Source organism: Phoxinus phoxinus, assembly GCF_949152265.1.
Source record: "Phoxinus phoxinus genome assembly, chromosome: 8".
NCBI classification, from domain to species: domain Eukaryota; kingdom Metazoa; phylum Chordata; class Actinopteri; order Cypriniformes; family Leuciscidae; genus Phoxinus; species Phoxinus phoxinus.
Window position 1 is genome coordinate 33,313,603 of NC_136883.1, and position 21,866 is coordinate 33,335,468.

At 38.1% G+C, this 21,866-nt stretch overlaps 1 protein-coding gene across 1 annotated transcript in view; it reads right to left on the reverse strand.

The window, feature by feature from the left end:
• The window catches only part of LOC307003445 (RNA polymerase II elongation factor ELL2), a 41,185-nt gene extending 21,783 nt beyond the window's left edge, over nucleotides 1–19,402 (reverse strand). The window contains exons 1-2 of the mRNA XM_079621834.1: nucleotides 19,068–19,402; nucleotides 15,378–15,425 (exon numbers count right to left, since the gene is read on the reverse strand). Coding sequence (XP_079477960.1) covers nucleotides 15,378–15,425; nucleotides 19,068–19,250 — 231 coding nt within the window. The 5' untranslated portion in view covers nucleotides 19,251–19,402. The remainder of the gene's footprint in view (nucleotides 1–15,377; nucleotides 15,426–19,067) is intronic.
• Nucleotides 19,403–21,866: the final 2,464 nt, after the last annotated feature.

Below are 21,866 nucleotides of genomic sequence, written 5' to 3' on the forward strand. Positions count from 1 at the left end.
ACAATAATAGAAGTGGACTAAATATTAAAACATGTACATATATCTTCTGTGGAAGTCTCAGGATCAAAAAAAGGTTTGTCAATGATACGCTGTCCTACCTGCCTGTCAACATATAATAATAATAATTTTATTTATAATGCACTTTTCATTTGGGAACAAATCTCAAAGTGCTACAGAGAGCACATTACAAAAGTAAGACCAATAAAAATAAGAATAAGAAAACAGTTATAATATCATTAGTTGTAGCTTAAAATAAAAATAAAAGTCTTTAAGCCTTTTTTAAAGGCGTCAACTGTTTCCATACCTCCATGCACCTGCTCGAGCAGACATTACAAGTCATCAGAAGCGTTTCTTGAGTCTATGCAGAGAAGACAGACATTCACGGAGAGCCGCAAACAAACAACATCCGCCTTTTACAGTTCCTCCTGAACCAAAACAACGAGTTAATTCTGTGTTCACGCCATGTTGTAACCGTAATTACAAAAACGGCAACGTGACGTTCTACCCAAAGCCGTTCATGTCCTCAGACCCGGATTTATACGTTTCTATGTAAACACCATTAACGCTGAAATGAATCTGCAGCAGTCAGGTGGTACAAGTAAGAGCTCTGGAAGTTGTTTCCGTTCATTATTATTGGAATGTTATGTGTGTGTCTACGGTACGCTTTGCACACTCTGCTGTACGCATCTTGTGTTTTGAAGGAGGCGTGGCTTTGGAGACGCTCTGAGAGATCTAACACTTTCAAATCTAGCTTGCTATTGCTAGCCTCTCCGAAATTACTTACCCTACCTTTAAATGATTGAGCCCTTTAAATTGGCTATCAATATTTTTTATAATTCATCAGCTTGAAAAAAATCATAATTATGAAAGCGATTGCAGTGATATCATTCTTCGGTGTCCTTATCGATATAGTTATGTTTTTGTGGCTAGCAGGACGAGGTCGAGGGCCGTGGGAGGACGGCGCGGAGCCGGTGGCGTGATTATAATGAGCGACGCCTGCGCAACGCACGGGTCTCGTATCTCTCACGGAGGAGAGGAAGCAGAAAAGGAGGAGCGACGACAGTGGAGATTGAGAGAGGAACAGGCCTGAACTTGTTTTGTGTTGACCTCGTCCTGCTTGCCACAGTTATATATTCTCATACAATTATTAAAACTTCATAGTTATTGTCCGTGTGAACGGGCCTTAAGAGAGATTTAAAGGCTATAAAGCAAGAGACACCAATAAAAGTAGGGCTTCCATATAACTTGTTGGTATCCACATCTTAATCCAAGATTCAAAAGTGTCAGAAAAATGCAAAGGCTTTGAGCAAAGTTCATTATCCGTGTTTTAAGTTGATTGTTAATGCATTTGCCTTTCGCTCCTCTTTGTGTTTATTCCTCCAGTGAGAGCCAACGCCCATCTCGGCAGGTGAGATTTTATCAGCTTTTAGAGCAGTACAGTACGTAGTACATCAGAAAGGTTATAATGCAAATACAGACTGCTTCAAGGGTTGTTACTGAAACGTTATCTCTCTCAACAAGCCTTGTGCGTTTGGGATGATTGAGATTCAAGCCCTTTGTGTCATTCACCTTGTTTTCTCATTTACGAAGCCCACACACACATATTTGTGCATAAAACCTCTTTGAAAATGTTATGGTGCAAAAACTCTATTTAATTTAACAAATTAAATATAATCACTTAAATTTAGGATTACAATTAGAAACATCCCAAACCATATATGGGATAAATACATATTCAAATTCTATATTAAAACTAAAATCTCATTAAATGCTAAGTGAATCACCACAAAATTATAATGTACAGTATTAAAAATGGATTTTCCAGTGTTACAACAGTGTTATTAAATGATTAGTGTTTTTAAAGACTAACTTTAAGTGAATGTTAGATGACAGCAAAAGCAATTTCAGTGTATAGGTCAAATGAGCTTGTAAAATTCAATCTTCAATAACGTATATAAACTATGTAAAAGTTTGGGGTCTGAAAGATTAAAAAATATATTTTATGCTCACCAAAGCATTTATTTGATCAAATAAAGTAAAAAGAGTAGTATTGTTAAAAATTATTACAATTTAAAATAACTGTTTCTATTCTATTTTTAAATGTAGTTTATTCCAGTGTCAGATTATCCTTCAGAAATCATTCTAATACGCTGAATTTCTGCAGAAGAAACATTTCTTATTATTATTAATGTTGAAAATAGTTGTGCTGCTTCATATTTTCATGGAAACCGTGATACATTTTTTGTTTGATGAACAGAAAGAACAGCGTTTATTTGAACAGAAATCTTTTGCAACATTACATAAATGTCTTTACTGTCATTTTGTTTAATCAATTTAATGCATCCTTGTTGAAGAATAATGTTAATTTTTTTTTTAATCATTCTGACCCCAAACTTTTATTGTACATGCAAGTACGCAATTATTAGTGAATTATATTCTTTCAGTTGGTGGCCAATTCAGCAAAGTCACTATGCCAAACAACTGTACTGCGAGTTAAACATTTTCCACTGTCAATAGCATTAACACATACACATTAGGTGGGCTTCATCCACGTCAGAACAGCCACAAGGGAGCAGAGCACGACAGAAAGCCTTCGTCTGCGGCCCATCTTCTGCCACGCGGTGCCATGTGTGTTTGGAGATGTCAAATACTTTCAGTCGGCTGTAAGGTGTGAACTGGGCTGGAACAGAACGACTTAGCGGGGGCCAAGGCCAATGCGGACGAGACAAAGGCTGTGCTTTGTAGCAACCGTGGAAAAAAACATTTCTGCCTCTTTCTAAGAACATCATAATGTTTTTATGAGGTGGTGAGATGCACTGCCCCCCCAGATTTAAAGTACTCGAAACTTTCTCCGCTCGTGAGATTTTATGACTTAAAATGCTTGTGTTTTGTTCCTACGAAGCGCACATCTGTTTGGAAAGAAGAGAAGCCGGCGTGTTGTTTCAGGTGCTGTTTTCTTTTCTCTTTCTTAAGCCGTATTGGGTCAGTGTACGCAAGAGACGAAACAGAACATCTCGTCCTCACACTTGCCATCATTATTTCAGGTTAGGGCTTGAAACTGACAGCCACCTAGTAAACAATACTGCCACCAGTTGACTTATTGATTAAAATCAGCATGAAATTGAAGTTGCGATAGCCTTTTCTTCCCTATTGTGACATATAAGAGCTGCTTCTCGGACAAGAAAAAAAATGTCCTTTCAAATGACTTGATTTTGTGCATTGGGAATTGATTGGTTGTGGTTTGTCATGTGAGTGACAGGTTGTCCCACCCTCACGCCAATAAACACGTCATCAGAGATGTTGCTGCAAAATGGAGAGGAAGTTATTTTATGATGAAAAAAATCATATGAAGAAAAAAGTGTGCAAAAAAAACAAACATGAATTGTCTATTTTGATTTCATGGTGTCTTTAACCATCTCTACGTTTCAGAACAGAAGGGAAGTTTCCAGCAGTTCAAAATCGTGCAGCTTTTATCTCTGCTTCTGCAATTATAGTGCTAGCTATGATTCTTTGACTTTGACCAGTCACGTAATGAGCACTTTCTACTTCAGAGCTCAGTTGTCTTTGGCCTGGTTAAATTAGTTCCGCTGGTTCCGTCAACCCTACAGTCGGTCTTCACCGCGATCGTCAACCATTGTTCTCTTCACGCAGCACGCTCGTCTACGGCTCCTGCGAGGCGCTCGTCTTTTGTTCCCGCCGCATGCGATGGCACGGAGTTTGGCCTATATTATTCATAAGCAGCAGGAACGTGTGGCCTGTTGGAAGGGGGTGGGGGAAGGGTGGGGTTTGGGACATCCCTGCCCAGGACCGACAAACGGGACTACGTGACCCCCTGATCTGAAACGGACAGAGCCACTCATCCGAAAAAAACTAAAACAAAAGGAGAGGTGGGGGGGGGGGGGGAAGAGAGAGAGAGAGAGAGAGAGAGAGAGAGAGAGAGAGAGAGAGAGAGAGAGAGAGAGAGAGAGAGAGAGAGAGAGAGAGAGAGAGAGAGAGAGAGAGAGAGAGAGAGAGAGAGAGAGAGAGAGAGAGAGAGAGAGAGAGAGAGAGAGAGAGAGAGAGAGAGAGAGATGATAATCCACTACATAAGGGGCGGGATGGAGTAATGACCGTCGCAACATCTGATTTAAGTGTACACTATGAGACTGATGCTCAAGTTACTGTTGACAGTCTGAAGTACTGTTCTTTTTATCAAGTGGAAGATACATTAGAGGGAAGTATTTAAAGGGATAGTTCAACCAAAAATGAAAATTATCCCATCATTTACTCCCCCATCAAGCCATTCCTAGGTGTATATGACTTTCTTCTGTTAGCCAAACACAAATTCAGAGTTATTCTAAAAATTATCCTTGCTCTTCCAAGCTTTATGATGGGAGTAAATGGAAACTTTGATTTTAAAGCCCAAAAAAGCACATCCATCCATCATAAAAGTAATCCATAGGCTACGTCTCCAGGGGGTCAATAAAAGGTCTTCTGAAGCGTTTTTGTAAGAAAAATATCCATATTTATAACTTTATAAACTATAACTCTGGCTTCCAGTAACGGCCGAATGCAATAGAAATATTTTGTTACATTATACACCTTTGATCAATCTGAAGCATTATTGCTCAATAAAACAATCTTACCAAGCCCAAACTCAGGTAGTGTAAAATGAATGAGACAGTGCATGTTGCAACATAGCAACTCTGTTTTCTTGCCCTCCTCTTTCACTTCTGTTTATCCTTGCCGCGTATGTACACTTGACAATCGGTCGGCCAGATTTCAAACCAGTGAAATCTATCATAAGTGTCATAAATCATAAAGAGATTTAAAACATGAAAGATCGAAGAGTTTCAGTCTTGGCTCCAGAGATGAAATTACAATAGTTCTAACAAGTGGCACTTAAGAAGGGAGAAAGATAATGCATTCTACCTTTTGGGAAACCCTGTCATGTTTCTCAAAAAAACATGGGTTCTCAACCGCACCGTTTATGATACGATCAACTAGTATGCCATGAGTCGTGTATTGTGAGTGCAGTGCATGAGCTTGCCTGTACCGGGCTGAAGTCCGTTACATTTAAAGGGGGAGGAACCAGAGGGGGGTGGATGTGGATGTCTGTTGATGCATGGGGGTTGGTTTAAGGATAAAGGGGGGGTTGGCGATGAGAAGTTGCGGAGCTGAAAGAGGGGTGGTGGAGGGGGGTTGTGGTGGCTGCCTCATCCCCTGAGGAACTGCCTCGGATGCCAAGCAAAATCTGTCTCTCTCTCCTCTCTAGCACCTGAGGGCTAATCTGTCAAGCTCAGTAAGCACTGGGCGACCTGACTCCATAACCATCCTTGTGTGTGTGTGTGTGTGTGTTGATGGGGGAGGAGAGCACCCCGCATGCTGCTTTCATATGCACCCCATTCACAGAGCAGCCAGAAGCCATCCTCCACTCGCCTATCAGTTACTATAGTGACGAGTCTGCGCAAATTAAGTAGAGGCAGGTCTATGGGGGCGTCCACACACTCACTGGCCTCTGAGATTACAATAGTGGAACAGTTCTCTACGTTTTGATTGGTTAATGTTGCACATTTTGAAAAATCATACACAACGCCAGCTTTGAAAGGCTCAAGGCAGTCTTTGCTCAGCACGTGCAGCATTTGTATTTTTATACACAGGGTTGGTGGGAAACGCAGGGAGATCAGAAATGTTCAAAGAGCAATTAAGGATGGTATAATAAGGCCTGTACAGACTGAATATTAAAGCGTACACACAATTACAAGCCACTTCTTTAAATAATGTTAACAAACAGGTTCTCAGAAGCATTTTTCTGCCTCAGAGTAAAATAAAAAGGTAATAGTGAGAAAGTTTAAAATATATGGTAACAGTTTACAATAAGGTCTCATTAACTAATGCGTTAACTAACAAACATTAAGAGAACATTAAAGACATTTGCTACAGATTTTAATAATCCTTGTTAATGTTAATACAACTGCAAATGTTTAGCTCATGAGATTATACATATATATATATATATAAATATATTACACATATACACATATACACACACACAATAACAACAAAATGTCACAATTTTGAGTAAAAAGTTGTATGTGTGAAATTTAAGAGCAAAATACGGAGATTTAAAATTACAAGAGAAAAGTTTAAATCATGAGATATGGAGTTGCCATTGTTAGATATTGTGAGATTAAAGATGCGATTACAAAGTTGTTTGTTAGGAAAAATCACAATTGTAATAAATAAAAGTTTCTAAATTCTACAAGACTAAGCCACAGTATAATAACCTTTTTATTTGATTTAATGTACCTCTTGCCATGGGTACTTCTCTTTCAAGCTTGTCATATCAAGGTCTTCATTCAAAGCCTTAGTACAGAAACTGGTCAAAACAACTTGTTCCTGAAATGCAGAATGCTTTTAAAGCCAAAGTTTATTTACAAGACCATTGCTCGTTTCCCCGAGCAGTCACACTCTACACTGCCGGATGGCCACGACAGACAAGCTACACGAACAAAAACAAACCTGAAAGAGGTTTCCGTTTCACGCTGCATTCACGTGACGGCTAGACGTGGCCATGAACGCTCTTCAAATAAGATTTAAACAACCCATGTGATGAAAAACTACTATAAACTATTAGAAGCAATGCATCCTGCTGGGCCGAGCCAAAGCCCCCGGCTGCAGGCACAGAATCAATGCATCCACTCATGTGACTGAAAACTGACACATCCCATCCACAGCAACAGGACGCAGGCATGCTTAAAGAAATGAGAATATTTAAAACTCAAGGAGACAATAATATGAGGTTTTAAGCATCAAATAATGAGTGGGTTATGGAATCAAAGAACGATGAGGTGCGGCCCGTTAATACTCGGAGCCGCACTCTTTCAGAAGTCGGTCCAGACACGTCAGAACTGCGAGCGTGCCCTGTGTGTGTCCGTGCATGAAAGGCCTGAAGTGTCTGTGATCTTCCCCTTGCAATTCTTGGCTTTGCTAAGCCATTTAAAAGCTGTGAGATGTACAGTACAACATTTTTTGGAAGAGTTTCGAATTCACACCACGTTTTCCACATTTATCTTTTGATAGATACTTTTGAAACCAAATATGCTTTACTTGACGTTCTTGGTATGCATAAAAATAAATAAACATTGAGCACTCATTGTTTTGCCAAATTTACACATTTGCCACATTTTTACCATTATTTGCATATTTCTGACGAACAGCAGAGGTCATTGTGCCTCTCTCTTGATCAACATGTCCAGTTATGATTTTGTTCCTCATTTCACCTGGGCATCTGGGCAGACATTTTGGCAACAAAAAAGAAATATTTTTTTTCTGACAAATAATTTTACTAAAACAGTGACATTTAATTACCGGTAGACATTCAATGTCTATTGTGCACACACTGTGGATTAGCTACATGTAAACATGTCTTTAGTGTGGACACTACAACCAACAATGATGCTATTTAGCAATATGTAAAAAATTAGTTCGCTTATTGATGAATTGATGATTATACTTTCAATTTATCACCTGAGAACACAACATCCTTAACAGCATGAAGAGTTCAGCTAACCAAGTACAACAATTTTACTTTGAGTAAAAGAAAGCCTTTATGGGGAATTAAAATTAAATTTTGGTGCATCACTACTATAAACTTATAACTTGCATTTTTTTATGACGTTAACTGCACTGTAAAAAAATTATATGATCAAAAAGTTACAACAATATATGTTTTTACATTGCTTTAACTCATCAAAATAAGATTTTTATACAAGTAATTAAAAGATTAAGAAAGTTATACAAGATTCAACCAATTTTAGTAAGTCACTTTTATGTAATTTAAGTTGAAACTACTTAAACATCCAAGTTAGTTGTACTTAATTTAAGACAAGGTTGTTCCAAACCTGTAATTTTCATTCATTTTCAGAACACAAATGAAGATCTTTTTAATAAAATCAAAGAGCTTTCTGTCTCTCCGTTGACAGCTACGCAACTACCACTTTGGCCCATATGAATTGAGCCGTTTAGTCAAAAATTTCTGAAGAGACAATCACTTTATATGATGAACAGATTGAATTTAGCCTTTTATTCACATATAAACATTGAAGAGCGAACATAAACAGAAGCTCAACAGAACTTGCAGAACACGCAAGAACAAACCTCATTGGTTCTTGTGGAAGCTCAAACGTGCTGGATAACACACGAGAATGAACCTCATTCAACTGGCTCATCATATAAAGCGATCTGCTCATCATATAGAGCGTCTCTTCAGAAAATGTTGGACTAAACCGTTAATTTTTTGAAGCGTCAAAGTGGTAGTTGCGTATAGCTGTCAATGGAAGGACAGAAAACTCTCAGATTTCATCAAAAAGATCTTCATTTGTGTTCTGAAGATGAATGAAAGTCTTACAGGTTTGGAACGACAAAGTTGAGTAAATAATGACAGAATTTTCATTTTTGGGTGAACTATCCCTTTAAAGAAAATCCTGAGCTTGGTAAAATTCATGTGCGTCAAACTCGTAAATACAATCTCTCTGGTTTGAATGCACCTAAACTCACAGTATTATTAAAAAAACTTCTTCCTGACACAAAAAAAAAAAGAAGATCCTCCCTGCTCTTGCAAGGACTTTATCAAAGATGGCCTGTCAAGACCGTGCAGCAAACAGCTCTGCCAGTCAAAACACTGAGCCCCAGACAAGACGGGCACTCGGGTCCCTGTGCACGTCGCCAAGCACGTCACATCTGGATGAAAGAATCGGCGTGTGCCCTTTCATTCACACGTGGGACAGCTCCCCCCACACAGCCTCTGCTGCCAGAGACTCTGCGTTCTACGCTCATTCCTCTTATTGTCATTCTAATTAGCTTTCAAGAAGGAAAAAAAGCCAGGCTCGCACACACACACACACACACACACAGAGGCCCTGGCTCTAGCACAGTAACTAATAGACACACTTTCATTCAACACAGTCACAAACAGAACTGACCATACAAACAAAATTCACAGATCCCAAAGACAAATTTGAGTAAAATAGGTGCACTGCCTCATCCTCAGATCCTATTAGCTGAGCTACAGAAGATCCCTACAACGCATACACAGACATGCATTTACACTAATACACACTCTCAGACTCCATCACATTCTCACGTACACACACTCAACGGAGGTGCGAGATGGAGAACTGGTGCATCCCAGCGAGAGAAAAGAGGTTGATGACGAGAAGACAGATGGGTGGGGGAAGCTAAACCTTCACACACATTTACCATGAGAACATCTCAGAGAGAAATGCTTTACCCCCCACAGAACACACTCACAAACACACACTCGCTCAGGAAATTCTTGTTGCCTGTTGGATCGTCTGCTTAAAGTCATAAACAGGTGTTTTTAGTAAAGAGTAACTGACTTAACACACTGTTTTTTTGTCTGGATCTCTTACGTTATTCAAAAATACATTAAAATTTCAATGAATCAAAAGTTCATTATAATGAACACGTTTTCAATTTCTGAATTAAATGTTGACATTAATTCTTTGTGTAGCATAAAATTAGAAATGTCTCCATGGTTTAACTGTCTGCAGATTGTAAGAAAAAAGTCTTAAAAGTCGTCAAAAGTCATTGTGGTATACCAAATTACAAATTTCATATCAACTACAGGACTCATATAGAGAACCATGACAATGTGTCAAGGTGTTTTTTGTTCATTTTTTGACATTTGACATTCAAATTGGACAGCATTTGAAAAAAACAACCTCATTTTTATTTGCATCAAATTAAATATGATGTCTACCCTGACTACTGTCGGTTCAATATTCAAGAAAATCATTCAAGAAAATCGTTGTATTTGAGGGTTACACGGTGTAACCCTCAAATACAAAGTAATACGATTTTCTTGAATGTAACTTACACCACTTGATATTTTTAGATATAACTATATCACAATTTTATACATGGCATGCACTGTTATCAATCGAGAGACAAATACACAGATATACTTGAGAGAGCATATTAAATTAGAGAGCATAATAGTATTCATAATAATGTAAAAGTTTCATTGCATTTTGAAAAAGGTATACAGTAAAAGTGTTCCAAAAATGTATGATACCAACATGAATGCAAAGATCACATTTCTAAGAACTTGCTGGCAAATGCGTTTTAAACTAGATTTTGAAAAGCTTTCTCTTTTTCATCACAGACATTCATCGTTCTCAGACATGCTAATTTGTTCCTGGCCCTTAAAAGAATTATGAAAATTGTGCAATGCAACTTTTACACGATTCTGCATAATAATATGCTCTCTAATTTAATATGCTCTCTCACTTATGGCCATGTCTTAGTCTCTCAATTAATATGAGATCATAAAAATGCATGTATAATACAAGCATTTGGAAGAAAGTCATACAAAAATGTCCTTGATATAGCCTGTCAAACCGCAGGACACTGCCGTTACCCCTTCACGTTTCACCCTGTGAGAACTGTTTCTGTTTATTGAGACAGACATATATATTTGTAGCCTCTGGATAATTAATTTTGTGCAGCAAAAATCCAATTACAAAAAGAAAATGGGGCTGTGTGATCCCAGTCTTTGAGAATCTGAACAGAACCCGAACATCCCTAGTGAAGCTTTCAAAGGCATTCGGTTTCTATAAATCCTCCAGGATTGGGGATCACTCCCTGTAATATGAAAGGAATTTTACTACTCGAAACATCTTTTCCTGTGTTATTTCTCATCAGTTGCATCATCCTCATCCTCCACAGATGGTGAGAATTGAGCAAATTAAAGCTCCCCCATCTGTTAAAACCCAATGATGGCTAAATTATTTCTTAACTGCCACATGAACACGCATTATCAAAGCATTGTCAACTTAGAGGAAAATGGCAGCTTATAATTCTCAGCAGGGCACTTCCTGACTTTTCCACGCTGTCCCGTCAAAGGTCTGGACACAAGCCAGGACAAGGTTTATGGGAATTCCCTAGTATGGGGGAGCCCTCCTGTAGGTGGAGGAAAATTACCTGGCTAAAGCCCTGTTCACACCCCCAGCGACATGTTCCCATTACATTTTAAAGGGCACCTATTATGGAATTTTGAAATTTACCTTTCATGTAGTGTGTAACATAGATCTAAGTGAACAAAAACATCCTGCAAAGTTTGAAATATGAAAGTGCACCGTATATAAAGTTATTGTCTTTCAAAAGTAAGAGTCGACTCGGAGTCATTTTTATGAATCGTTAGAAGACCGAAGCTTTTTCTCTGACTAGATGACGTCAACTTGTCAAGTTATTTGAATACGATACGCCCACTTATTGCGCTCCAAGGCCAGCAGGGAAAACATCATGGCGACGAGACGCTGTGTTCTGAAGGCCGACTCAAAAGACAACTTTTTTCATCTGCCCAAGGAGGAGCATTTGAAGACTAAGTGGCTACAATTCATATATATAACTATACCACAGAAGTATAGTCCGAGCCTTGTGCTTTGTTCGTGCCATTTTGAAGACGATTGCTTTACCAACTTGAATGCAATCAAACTTGAATTCGCGAGTCGGCTGATATTGAAGGAAGGTTCAGTTCCAAGTGTATTTGCATCAGCTTCCTCCTCCGTATCACAACCTGTAAGTGTTATTAATAATTGTTGCTTTTATGTTTTATGTAGCATGCTTAATAATTATTTTGTTTGTTGTGTAAGCACCGTTTAGCTTCTAGGTCTTCAATGACAATTGTATTGATATATGTGAAGTGTTTGTCGTTGTTTTCGGAGTTGTCTAAAGAATAGAGTAATAAGTTATACCTCGTAGTAACGTAACTGCATTTTTTTTTTTTTGTAAAAACTTTATGTTTATGCATCGGGCTAACGCAAACAAAGACTGATTGTGCTTTTACAATATGACTCTGGGCTATGCTCGCTAACATAACATTAAATTCTTCATCTTATTTTTAGTTTTTACTACAAACTAAAGCAGTGGACTATAATCATTATTATAACAAAATTGAATTGATAAAAGCATCATTGTACTCCGTGTTAAAAATAAGTATTATCTCTAACACTGCTGGGTCATCTGACCAATCAACGCAGATTAGCGTCGCGCAAAGGAGGGGTTTGGAAAAATGAATCGTTGAACGAATCATTTGGGAGTCGGTGAGCAAATCAGGTAAAAATAAATGCATATTATACGACAACAAAAGTGTTTTTTGTCATTGCATGCATGTAAAACTGTTGTTGGGGACTCCCAAAACAACATTAGGAACATTTTAAATGTCATAATAGGTGCCCTTTAATGGAGGGCTGTCGACTTCTGGCGGCATGAGCGACAGTGACCCGCCGGCGACAGAATGTAACCATGTCGCGCGACAAAAGTTCAGCAATGTTACGTTTATGCAAACGAGCAGCGAGCGACAACCAATAGAAGACTGTCAGTGGAGCTGGCATCACAGTCTCGAGGCAAGACAGGACAGAGATCCGGAGCGATTTTACTGCGATTTGACTTTAACCACATCCACATACATGGATATAATAAAATGATGCGTGTGAAAGAAACTGTCGGCAGTCTCAGTGAAAGTGTGCGTCATTCATTGATAATTTGTGTTGTTAAATATATGACACTGTTGCAGTTTCCCCTGCTTTATGTTGATTATTAGGGACAAGAAAATTGATTATTTGTCCAATTCGAATGACGTTTTAGTCATTTTTGACAATATGAGTGAGTTTAATTCGTTTAATTCATCATATAAAGCAATCATGTATCTTCAGAAAATTTGGACTAAACCGCTTAATTCATTTGGATTAGTTGTACTTTTTATGAACTTTTTGAAACGTTAAAGTTGTAGTTGCGTAGCTGTCAATGGAGAGTACAGAAAACTTTCAGATTTCATCAAAAAGATCTTCATTTGTGTTCTGAAGATGAACGAAAGTCTTACGGGTTTGGAACGACATGAGGGTGAGTAATTTATGACAGATTTTTCATTGTTGGGTGAGCTATCCCTTTAAATCATCTTACTGAGTATATATAAAAGATAATAATAAAATCTCACTGAGATGATAGCGAGAGACCAGACAAAGTTCTCACACTATTCTTCTGGCATAATATTTTTATTAGGAAAATATCTCACCACTTACTGACACACCTGGGTCGCACCCATCCAGTCTCTAAAACACAGTTGCCCATGTTTTTGCCTTGGGCTGTGTGACTAATTGAAATCGTAATATAATCGCGATGCGAGCATGTGCGATTTCTAAACCGTAGAAAGCACGATTTTTCTGCCAGCCCCCTCAGTGTGCAATATGAATGCAGCACACCTAAATCTGGCGTGAGAACAGAATGGGTTTGGAAGAAAGCGCTGAAGCGGGGAAGATGAACTCAGGGCAGGATAAGAACTTGAGATGATGTATCAGAGCCAGGTAATTTGCAAGAACTGTCAAGCTATCATTGTGGCAAAGCATTCACACAGAACATTTTCCCGAAACCAGGTGTACAAAAATATTGATAATACAGGCATTTGCGAACAACACAAGTTACACAACATATGAAAAGAGTTCAAAAGGCATGAATAAATAACCAACACAATCACACATCATTTATGCAAAGATATGGTGCCTGAAAATATCGTCAACAAAACCGGCTTCCAAAAAATGATAAAGATAAGTAGGTGTGTAAGGAAATGTTGTTTCAAAACCATGATTTAAAAAATATATTGAATATTTCTTGTCCATATTGTACAGCCCTAGTTTTGCCACAGGATATACATTTTCTGTCATCTCTGAGTGAAGTTGAATATAATATGAAGATTGCACAAAGTAACATTTATTTTTAAAAACACTATGAACATGAATAGCAGAAACAACAAGGCCGTTATAATCATAACAATCTACGGCTCTACATGCATCACATGACTAAACAAGCGTCATCGTTTTCAAATACCTCCGTTTTCACAGTCCACACTACAATGTGAAAATGTCATTGTCAAACTTATCAAGGAAGAGCTCAGTTTCACAGACGTCTCAGTGTGGACGCGTTTTCAAAAGATGCGTTTTCAAATGAATCCGGATTAATGTATACATAGCCTAAGAATGGCATCTATCTCCCAAGTGTTGTTGAAAGATATCCATCCATTGTAAAACTATGATGCTCAATATTATATCAAGCCTGACTAAAGTGAAAGCATCCCGAGGTTACGGCTAATAGAATGACTGATAACTTGGTTTCAGTACTGTGGACTTAACATCACTCCCTACCCCCAGCTGTAATAGCTTAATTTGTCACCCTGACACACATACAAACACACACACACACACACACTCGGCTCAAATACCTCATTAATGCCCAGCAGCCCATTATCTGAGGAGGAGGGGATGAACGCTCAAATTCAGTGCAGCCAATTTGAATATGTAATGGGCTAAAGATATAATCACTATATCTAATTCGACAATTAGAACAGATTCCAGTTTTACACACTTGACACAACTATGCTACTCCAATTTTAAAGCGGAAGAAACTCCATTAGATCAGATATTGCTCGACTACATGTGACAGTATTTTGCATATTATAATTGTGGAATTAGTGGGGGTCGAGCGACGCTTTAGGAGACAGAGCGGCCACGGTTATCCCCCTCCTTGTCGCGGGTCTTTCATGTCTGCACTGAGACAACAGGCATAGAGACACACAGAGGCTCCCTTGGGTTTACCAACACCCCCACCTCTTCCTAGAGCTCTTGACAAAGCCTTTCCAGTCACCAGTCTGACCCAGTAACCTGGCGAGCAGCTCGGGGGTGTTGAGTAGCCTCTCCCGGGCTTCCGACCGCAATCCAGTCACACAGGCCGCCGTTTGTTGAGTCCTTTTCCTGTCCCGCTTCTGGATGAGTATGTTTTCGACGGGGCCCGATTGTGGCTAGCAGGCGCTGATGAGGAGCTGCGCTACGGCTGAATGTGCTAATCCGGTTAGACACAGGCATCTTTCTTTACAGACGTTTCACTGGAATGCACCCCCTACTAAAAAATCCACCTAGGCCAGTACAGTGTGACCACACTGCCAATTTCACTAGCTGTAAATAACAATACTCGCATATAAAACCAAACCACTGGCACGCAAGTGATACGAAACCCAGGTATCGCATCCAAACGATGACACTGTTAATTTATGGCGCATAACTGTGCTTATGAACGTGCGTGCTGCTATAATTATATAAATGTTCCCCATCTAGTCAGGCAGGCCCTTAGAGTGGCGTCACTGCGAGCTACAGTTCCCTCTCCATTTCAGGCGATGGTTCAGGAGCTCATGAAATATTGAGAGTATGCAGGCGGCTGAGGGGTGCCGTGAGTTTTTTAGCTGCACGACTCGACAATCAGGTCTAATTAAAGGATTGCAATTTTTAGGCATCAGGAGGGGTGAGGAAAAAACACATTCATCTTACCCCCTGGTTCCCCTTGAAGCAAATTGCCGGTTGATTTGGTAAGGACCCCTGGGGACAGAAGAAAAAAAAGGTAGAAGAGGTTGGTTAGCATCTACTATTATTATACAAAGGATTCGAAAAGAAACAAAGACATCCAGGAAACGCATCATCTCCACCTGAATCTCTAGGCTGGAACCGATTCCAAGATGCTTTAAGAAAAACAACGCAAACGTTTTGTACCGGCCTTACATGAGTGAAGGAAGGCAAGACTGTCTTTTCAAACCTGTGTGAAAAGTTTGATCGTCCATATAATGAAAGTCAATCGGTTCCAAAACAACACAATTGGACCCCATTAACTTTCATTGTATGAACAAAAAAAGTGTTCTACTGAGGAAAGAAAGTCACACAGGTTTAGAACGGCAAGAGGGTTTTCATTTTATTAAGTGTTTACCCACAACGCCAGCATTTCCACAAGCTTTGTTTAGGTACTAACTTCAGTGAAATATCATGCCTACCTATTAGCCTCCCTTCCCAGTAATTACAGTCTCCCGTTACTTGCTTGCCCTCATCGACAGAGGCACAGCTCTCTCCTGTATTAATTCATGCAGACTGCGTGTGAGGGGGGTTGCTTTCGAGAGAATGAAAGGCTGGCTGTCACTGGCCTCTCAGCGGTGTCATGGTTCTGCTTGTGCGAGCCTAAAGATCAAGGCCGGGCTTTGCTAATCTGCACTGGAATGCGTCCGATTAATAAATCTCGACTTGAAAGACTTAACATGAGTCAATCAAATGTTATTGTGTGAGGCGTGGATGAGTGCGAGGATGTTGAGTGAAAAGTGGGGGTGGGACAGGGCAAACATCAGGGGGAAAGCTTTTTAGCCAACAAATTTTGAGCACTAATTAGGACTAAAGGTAAGTTACAAAAAGCAATTTGGGTTTTTCTTTTTCGAAAGGTCAATCAAAGTAAATCACACAGACCTGGACATTATCTACCCTGTGGTGTTTGTCCACCACATAAAGCGTGTACAAATAGGCCTTTTATATAACCATCTCTTGTGAGCTGTGTTGAGCTTTTAACACTCAGCTCAGTCCAACGTCCAGGAGCATTAACGCCATATATGAAACGGACTCATTCACATCACTGACGTAAATTACTGAGACAAAAGGGAGAAAAACATTAGGCTTCCCCCAGCATAGCTCGAAACCATTAAGCAAGGTCAAAAGATAGCACTTATTATCTTCAAGGTACAGCTGGAGCTTTGGTCAACAAGCATGTTTATCTATTATGGATGTTACAGGGAGAGGCCGTCATGTCACACTCTTAGACATACAGCGCAGCTCAAGTTGCTTATTAAAAAAAAAACAGGCTTATTGGTTTTGCGTTTGTTGCTGTGGTCGGATTAGTGGCTAAACATTACTGAAGGGGGTTGTGGTGCTGTCGCTAACTTGAACTTTGTTTTTTTTTATTCTGGAGCAGCTTATAAGCACATAATGAGCACAGGTCAGAGGAGGACAGTGAGGTATCTAGTGACCTGACTTGACCATGTCCTTGGTTATATTACAATGAATTAACTGTTCTTATTTTCTCTTGACCTAATTTGTAATTGATAAACTAGTACCAAAGGTCTCCCATGAGAATCATATGTCAGACTGAGCAGAGCCACAGCTCCAACCATACAATGTCGATAATTTATTACCTCTTACTCGTAAAATTAAATGGACACACTTTATATTAGGTGTCTTTATGTACACACATATACATATATATATATATATATATATATATAATTGTGTATTGTGTTCATGTTGTATTGCAAAACACTTTTGCTCCTTGAGGTGGGATACGGCTAAGTTTAGTATTTTTCAAATATCAATGTAAAATACGTAAAGTGTACACAATAAGTGCATTTTAGCAGATTATTAATTAAAAAACGTAACAGTAGTTAGACAAATGTATAGTTTACTACATATAACTAGGCAAATGACAAACCCCATATTAAATGCATATATCTCTCTATTTATCTCTCCATCTATCTATCTATCACTTGTATATTTACAGACAAAGAATAAAAAAAAATCCAACAGATTATTAAGGAATCCCCACCAGAACCCTTACTTAGCCCAACGTGTTTATCTCTTTTAACTCTTTCTACTAGGTCACATATGATTGACAATAGAACATTCATATCGAGCTCCTGTTGCAAGCTCGAGGAAGTCTTCTCGTGTTCTGATTGGGTCAAACGACATACTACACCGCCTGACTGGCCAATGAGCAATGACATCGGGACGGCGTCCAAGCGTTTAAAGGTCTAACAACAATACGACAGAGCATGCCAACAAAAATACACCTTGATCGTCCAATCATCGTCAAGAAGCGCTGTGGTTGAGATGAAGCTGACTGACCAAGCGCCCCGTCCAGCTGGCGTACACGTTTTACCGCTGAAGTATTGATATTACTGGAATCTGTGCTGTAGAACCGACGGTGACAATGAGAAGTATTGATTACTCAGGATAACTGGTAAAGTGCAGCTTTCCTTTGAGAGAGGCGAACATTGCACTTGTCTTAAAGGGATAGTTCACCCAAAATAAAACTCATTTAACATGACGCCTGCATGCTGTTCAAAACCCGTCTGACTTTATTTTTTCCTTGGAACACAAAAGGAGATGTTAGGTAGATAATGACTTACTGCCTCAAGGTCCTATCACTTAACATTACAGTGCATGTTTTTTTTTTTTCTTTTTTTTGGGGGGGGGGGGGGGGGGGGTTGTTTAATAAAAGTGAATGGGGACTGTCATTCCGTAGAACATTCCGTTTTGTGGAAGAAACAGTCAGGTTTGTAACAGCATAATAGGCCTAATAACAACAATATTTTCATTTTACATTGAATTGACTGTTGCCATGCAATTGCCACATTTGAGGTAACAACTTCAAGAACTTATTATAAACTTAAATGTAGCCTACCTAAGAGACATTAAATGTGCATCAAGTAGGCTAGCCTAAGCTTTAATTCTCGGGATAGTTCACTAAATATTGCAGCGAATTTAAATGTTACTCTCGAATACGAGTCAATGAAATATCTGATAGCGAAATAAAAAATAGGCTAATAATAACCTCGACTATTTGAATTGTTTGGCTAAATGCTACTTGATAGTTCGAGCTTGAACCTTGAGCCCCCTCTCAGACCGTAAGATCCCCGTGAGTGTTCTGGGAAAGAGAAACATTTCCCATCTTCTTTTTAAAATGATCATAATTATAATAGGCAATGCAATATCCAACATTAAGACAGTGTCATGTCGCATTTCGTCTCATTTCTCAGAAAGAATTAAGAGACGCCTTATGGTTGAATCTAAAGTGGAAGATAGGAGATTTTGTAAAGCCAATTTCAACTGGCTTAACGGAAAAATAAAACGATTGACGTGTTTAATTTTGTCACAGTATAACAATATCAATAAGTAACAATAAATAAAAACGAACTTTAACGCACCACAGAAGGCTAACAACTGGATGTGTCCGATTTCCTCCTGTTCGGCTACTATCTGTCCCTGTTCAAACACCATATAGCACTTGAAGTGACGCAGGCTACTCTTCCTAAATAAATCAACACTTTACAAACAGCCAGCTGGTTTGAAGTAGCGAGTTCTGAACTTTTCTTTCTGTCCAATTGAGATCAGTGGAGCAAATAAACACTGACGAAATCGAACCAAACGCGTTACCTTGAGATTCTGATAGGCTTCCAGCGTCCGGATGGCAGTGTCTGTTAACTTGACGTGAAAGATGGTTTTGTTGGGAATGCTTTTATTAATCTTTCCACAGGAGAGTCCATACCGATGCTCCTGTCTCAACGCTGCCATGTCTAGAACTGAGGTGAAGTGGCGACATTCTAGTCCAAACGTCATTCTCAGCTGGGCGGGGTTACGAGACAGCGTTGTGGCGACGTCACACACACACACACACACACACACACACACACACACACACACACACACACACACACACACACACACACACACACACACACACACACACACACACACACACACACACACACACACACACACACACACACACGTTGTGTTTTATGGAGACGTTCCATAAACATAATTATTTTTATATTGTACAAACTTTATATGCTAGGCCTATCCCCTAACCCTATAAATCACAGAAAACGTTCTGCATTTTTACATTTTCAAAAAACATAATTTATAAGCTGTTTTCCTCATGGGGACCAAAAAATGTTCCCACACAGACAACATTTCAGATATTGTCATCTTTGTGGGGACATTTTGTTCTCATAACGTACCTGGACACCACACAAACACACACACACACACACACACACACACACACACACACACACACACACACACACACACACACACACACACACACACACACTGCATAAGGAGGGTGACACTCGATTTAGTGGTCTTTGACAAGTTTTACTGGACAGACAGATAGATTGCTTTTTTATTTTATGAACGTGCATGTGTGAATATGGTAACCTGAACATTTATATCCTGCCGTTAAAAAAAGTATGTTTTTTTATGTTTTTAAATTAAGTGTTTTATCCTCACATTAAGGCTGCATTTATTTGATTAAAAATAAAACAGTAATATTGTTAAATATTATGACAATTTAAAATAGCTGTTTTCTATTTTAATATATTTTAAAATAGAATTTATTCCTGTGATCCAAAGCTGAATTTTCAGCATCATTACTCCAGTGTCACATGATCCTTCAGAAATCAATATGCTGATTTGATGCTCAAACATTCATTATTATTATCAATGTTGAAATTGATAATAGGCCTAAAGATTATAGGCGTTAGGCCTATAAATGTCTTTACTGTAACTTTTGATCAATTTAATGCATCCTTGCTGAAAAAAAAGTATTGATTTATCCCCCCCCCCCCCCCCATCAAAAAAATTATAATTTACTGACCCCAAACTTTTGAACAGTAGGCCTATAGTGTATAATGATACAAAAGCTTTCTATTTCAAATAAATGCTGTTCTTTTGAACTTTCTATTCATCAAAGAATCCTAAAAAAAATGTACAGCTGTTTTCAACATTAATAATAATAATAAAGGTTTATTGAGCAGCTAATCAGCATATTAGAATGATCTCTGAAGGATGTGAGACGGAAGACTGGATGTTGCTGAAAATTCAGCTTTGAATCAGAGGAATAAATTACATTTTAAAATATATTAAAATAGAATGATTTATTAAATAATAACAATATAATATTATATTATAATATACATTTTTTTGTTGTTGTATTTTTAATCAAATAAATGCAGCCTTGGTGAGCATAACAGACTTCTTTTAAAAACATAAAAAATCTTACCGATCACAAACTTTTGAATATATATATATATTCAATATATATATATATATTCAATATATATATATATATATATATATATATATATATATATATATATATATATATATATATATATATATATATATATATATATATATATATTAGGGCTGTCAAAAGATTAATCACATCCAAAATAAAAGTTTGTGTTTACATAATATATGTGTGTATACTGTGTATAATTATTATGTATAAATACACACACATTCATGTATATATTTAAGGAATATTTGCATTTATATACTGTATATACATTTATATAATTTATATTATATATCAATATTTTATATATAAATATAACCAATTTTTCTTAAATATGTACATGATTGTGTGTGTTTTTATATATATAAATAATTATACACAGTACACACACATATATTATGTAAACACAAACTTTTATTTTGGATGCGATTAATTACGATTAATCTTTTGACAGCCCTAATATATATACATATATATTAGAACATACATAAAAAATTATTACAGTATAGTAATAGTAATGTAAAATATCAAATGAAGTCATCTGAAAAAAAAATCTAAATTTCATAAATATGAATAAAACTGTACGTTAAATCATCTTTTTCGCCTGCATATCATAAATATCATTAAAAATATATTCTCTTGAAACCATTCAGTTGAAAAGCAACAGTTATCAGTCTGAGATAAAGCACACACATGTGGGTATGCCTGAGGGAAATTCATTGCGGTGTCAATTGCAAATCTTGGAGATTTTGTGGTATTAAAGAAATGTCATGTGAACAAAATGATGAGGGGGAAAAGCGCAGACTGTCATTTTAAACTAGATTAAAATGTGCATACAGAAAAATGATTCACTTAATCTAGCCAGGCAATCATCTGCACCTTTTAAGCATGCAAACAGATGAGGTGAAATGGACAGTGAGGGGGGAAAAGAGAGAATTTAGGTTAATTGGAAGACATAATCCCCAACAGACAAGGTGCTTGGGCCTTTGGATTAAGGAGCTCTCTCATAGTCTCTAATGGAAACTCTACTTGCCATATGGCTGTCTGAGATACAGGGACATCTGAAGCCGGCTGGACAAACAATATATGTTATCTTGAACGGTGGTGCTTTATAATAAAACATGCACTGACTCTACAATTGCTTTGGA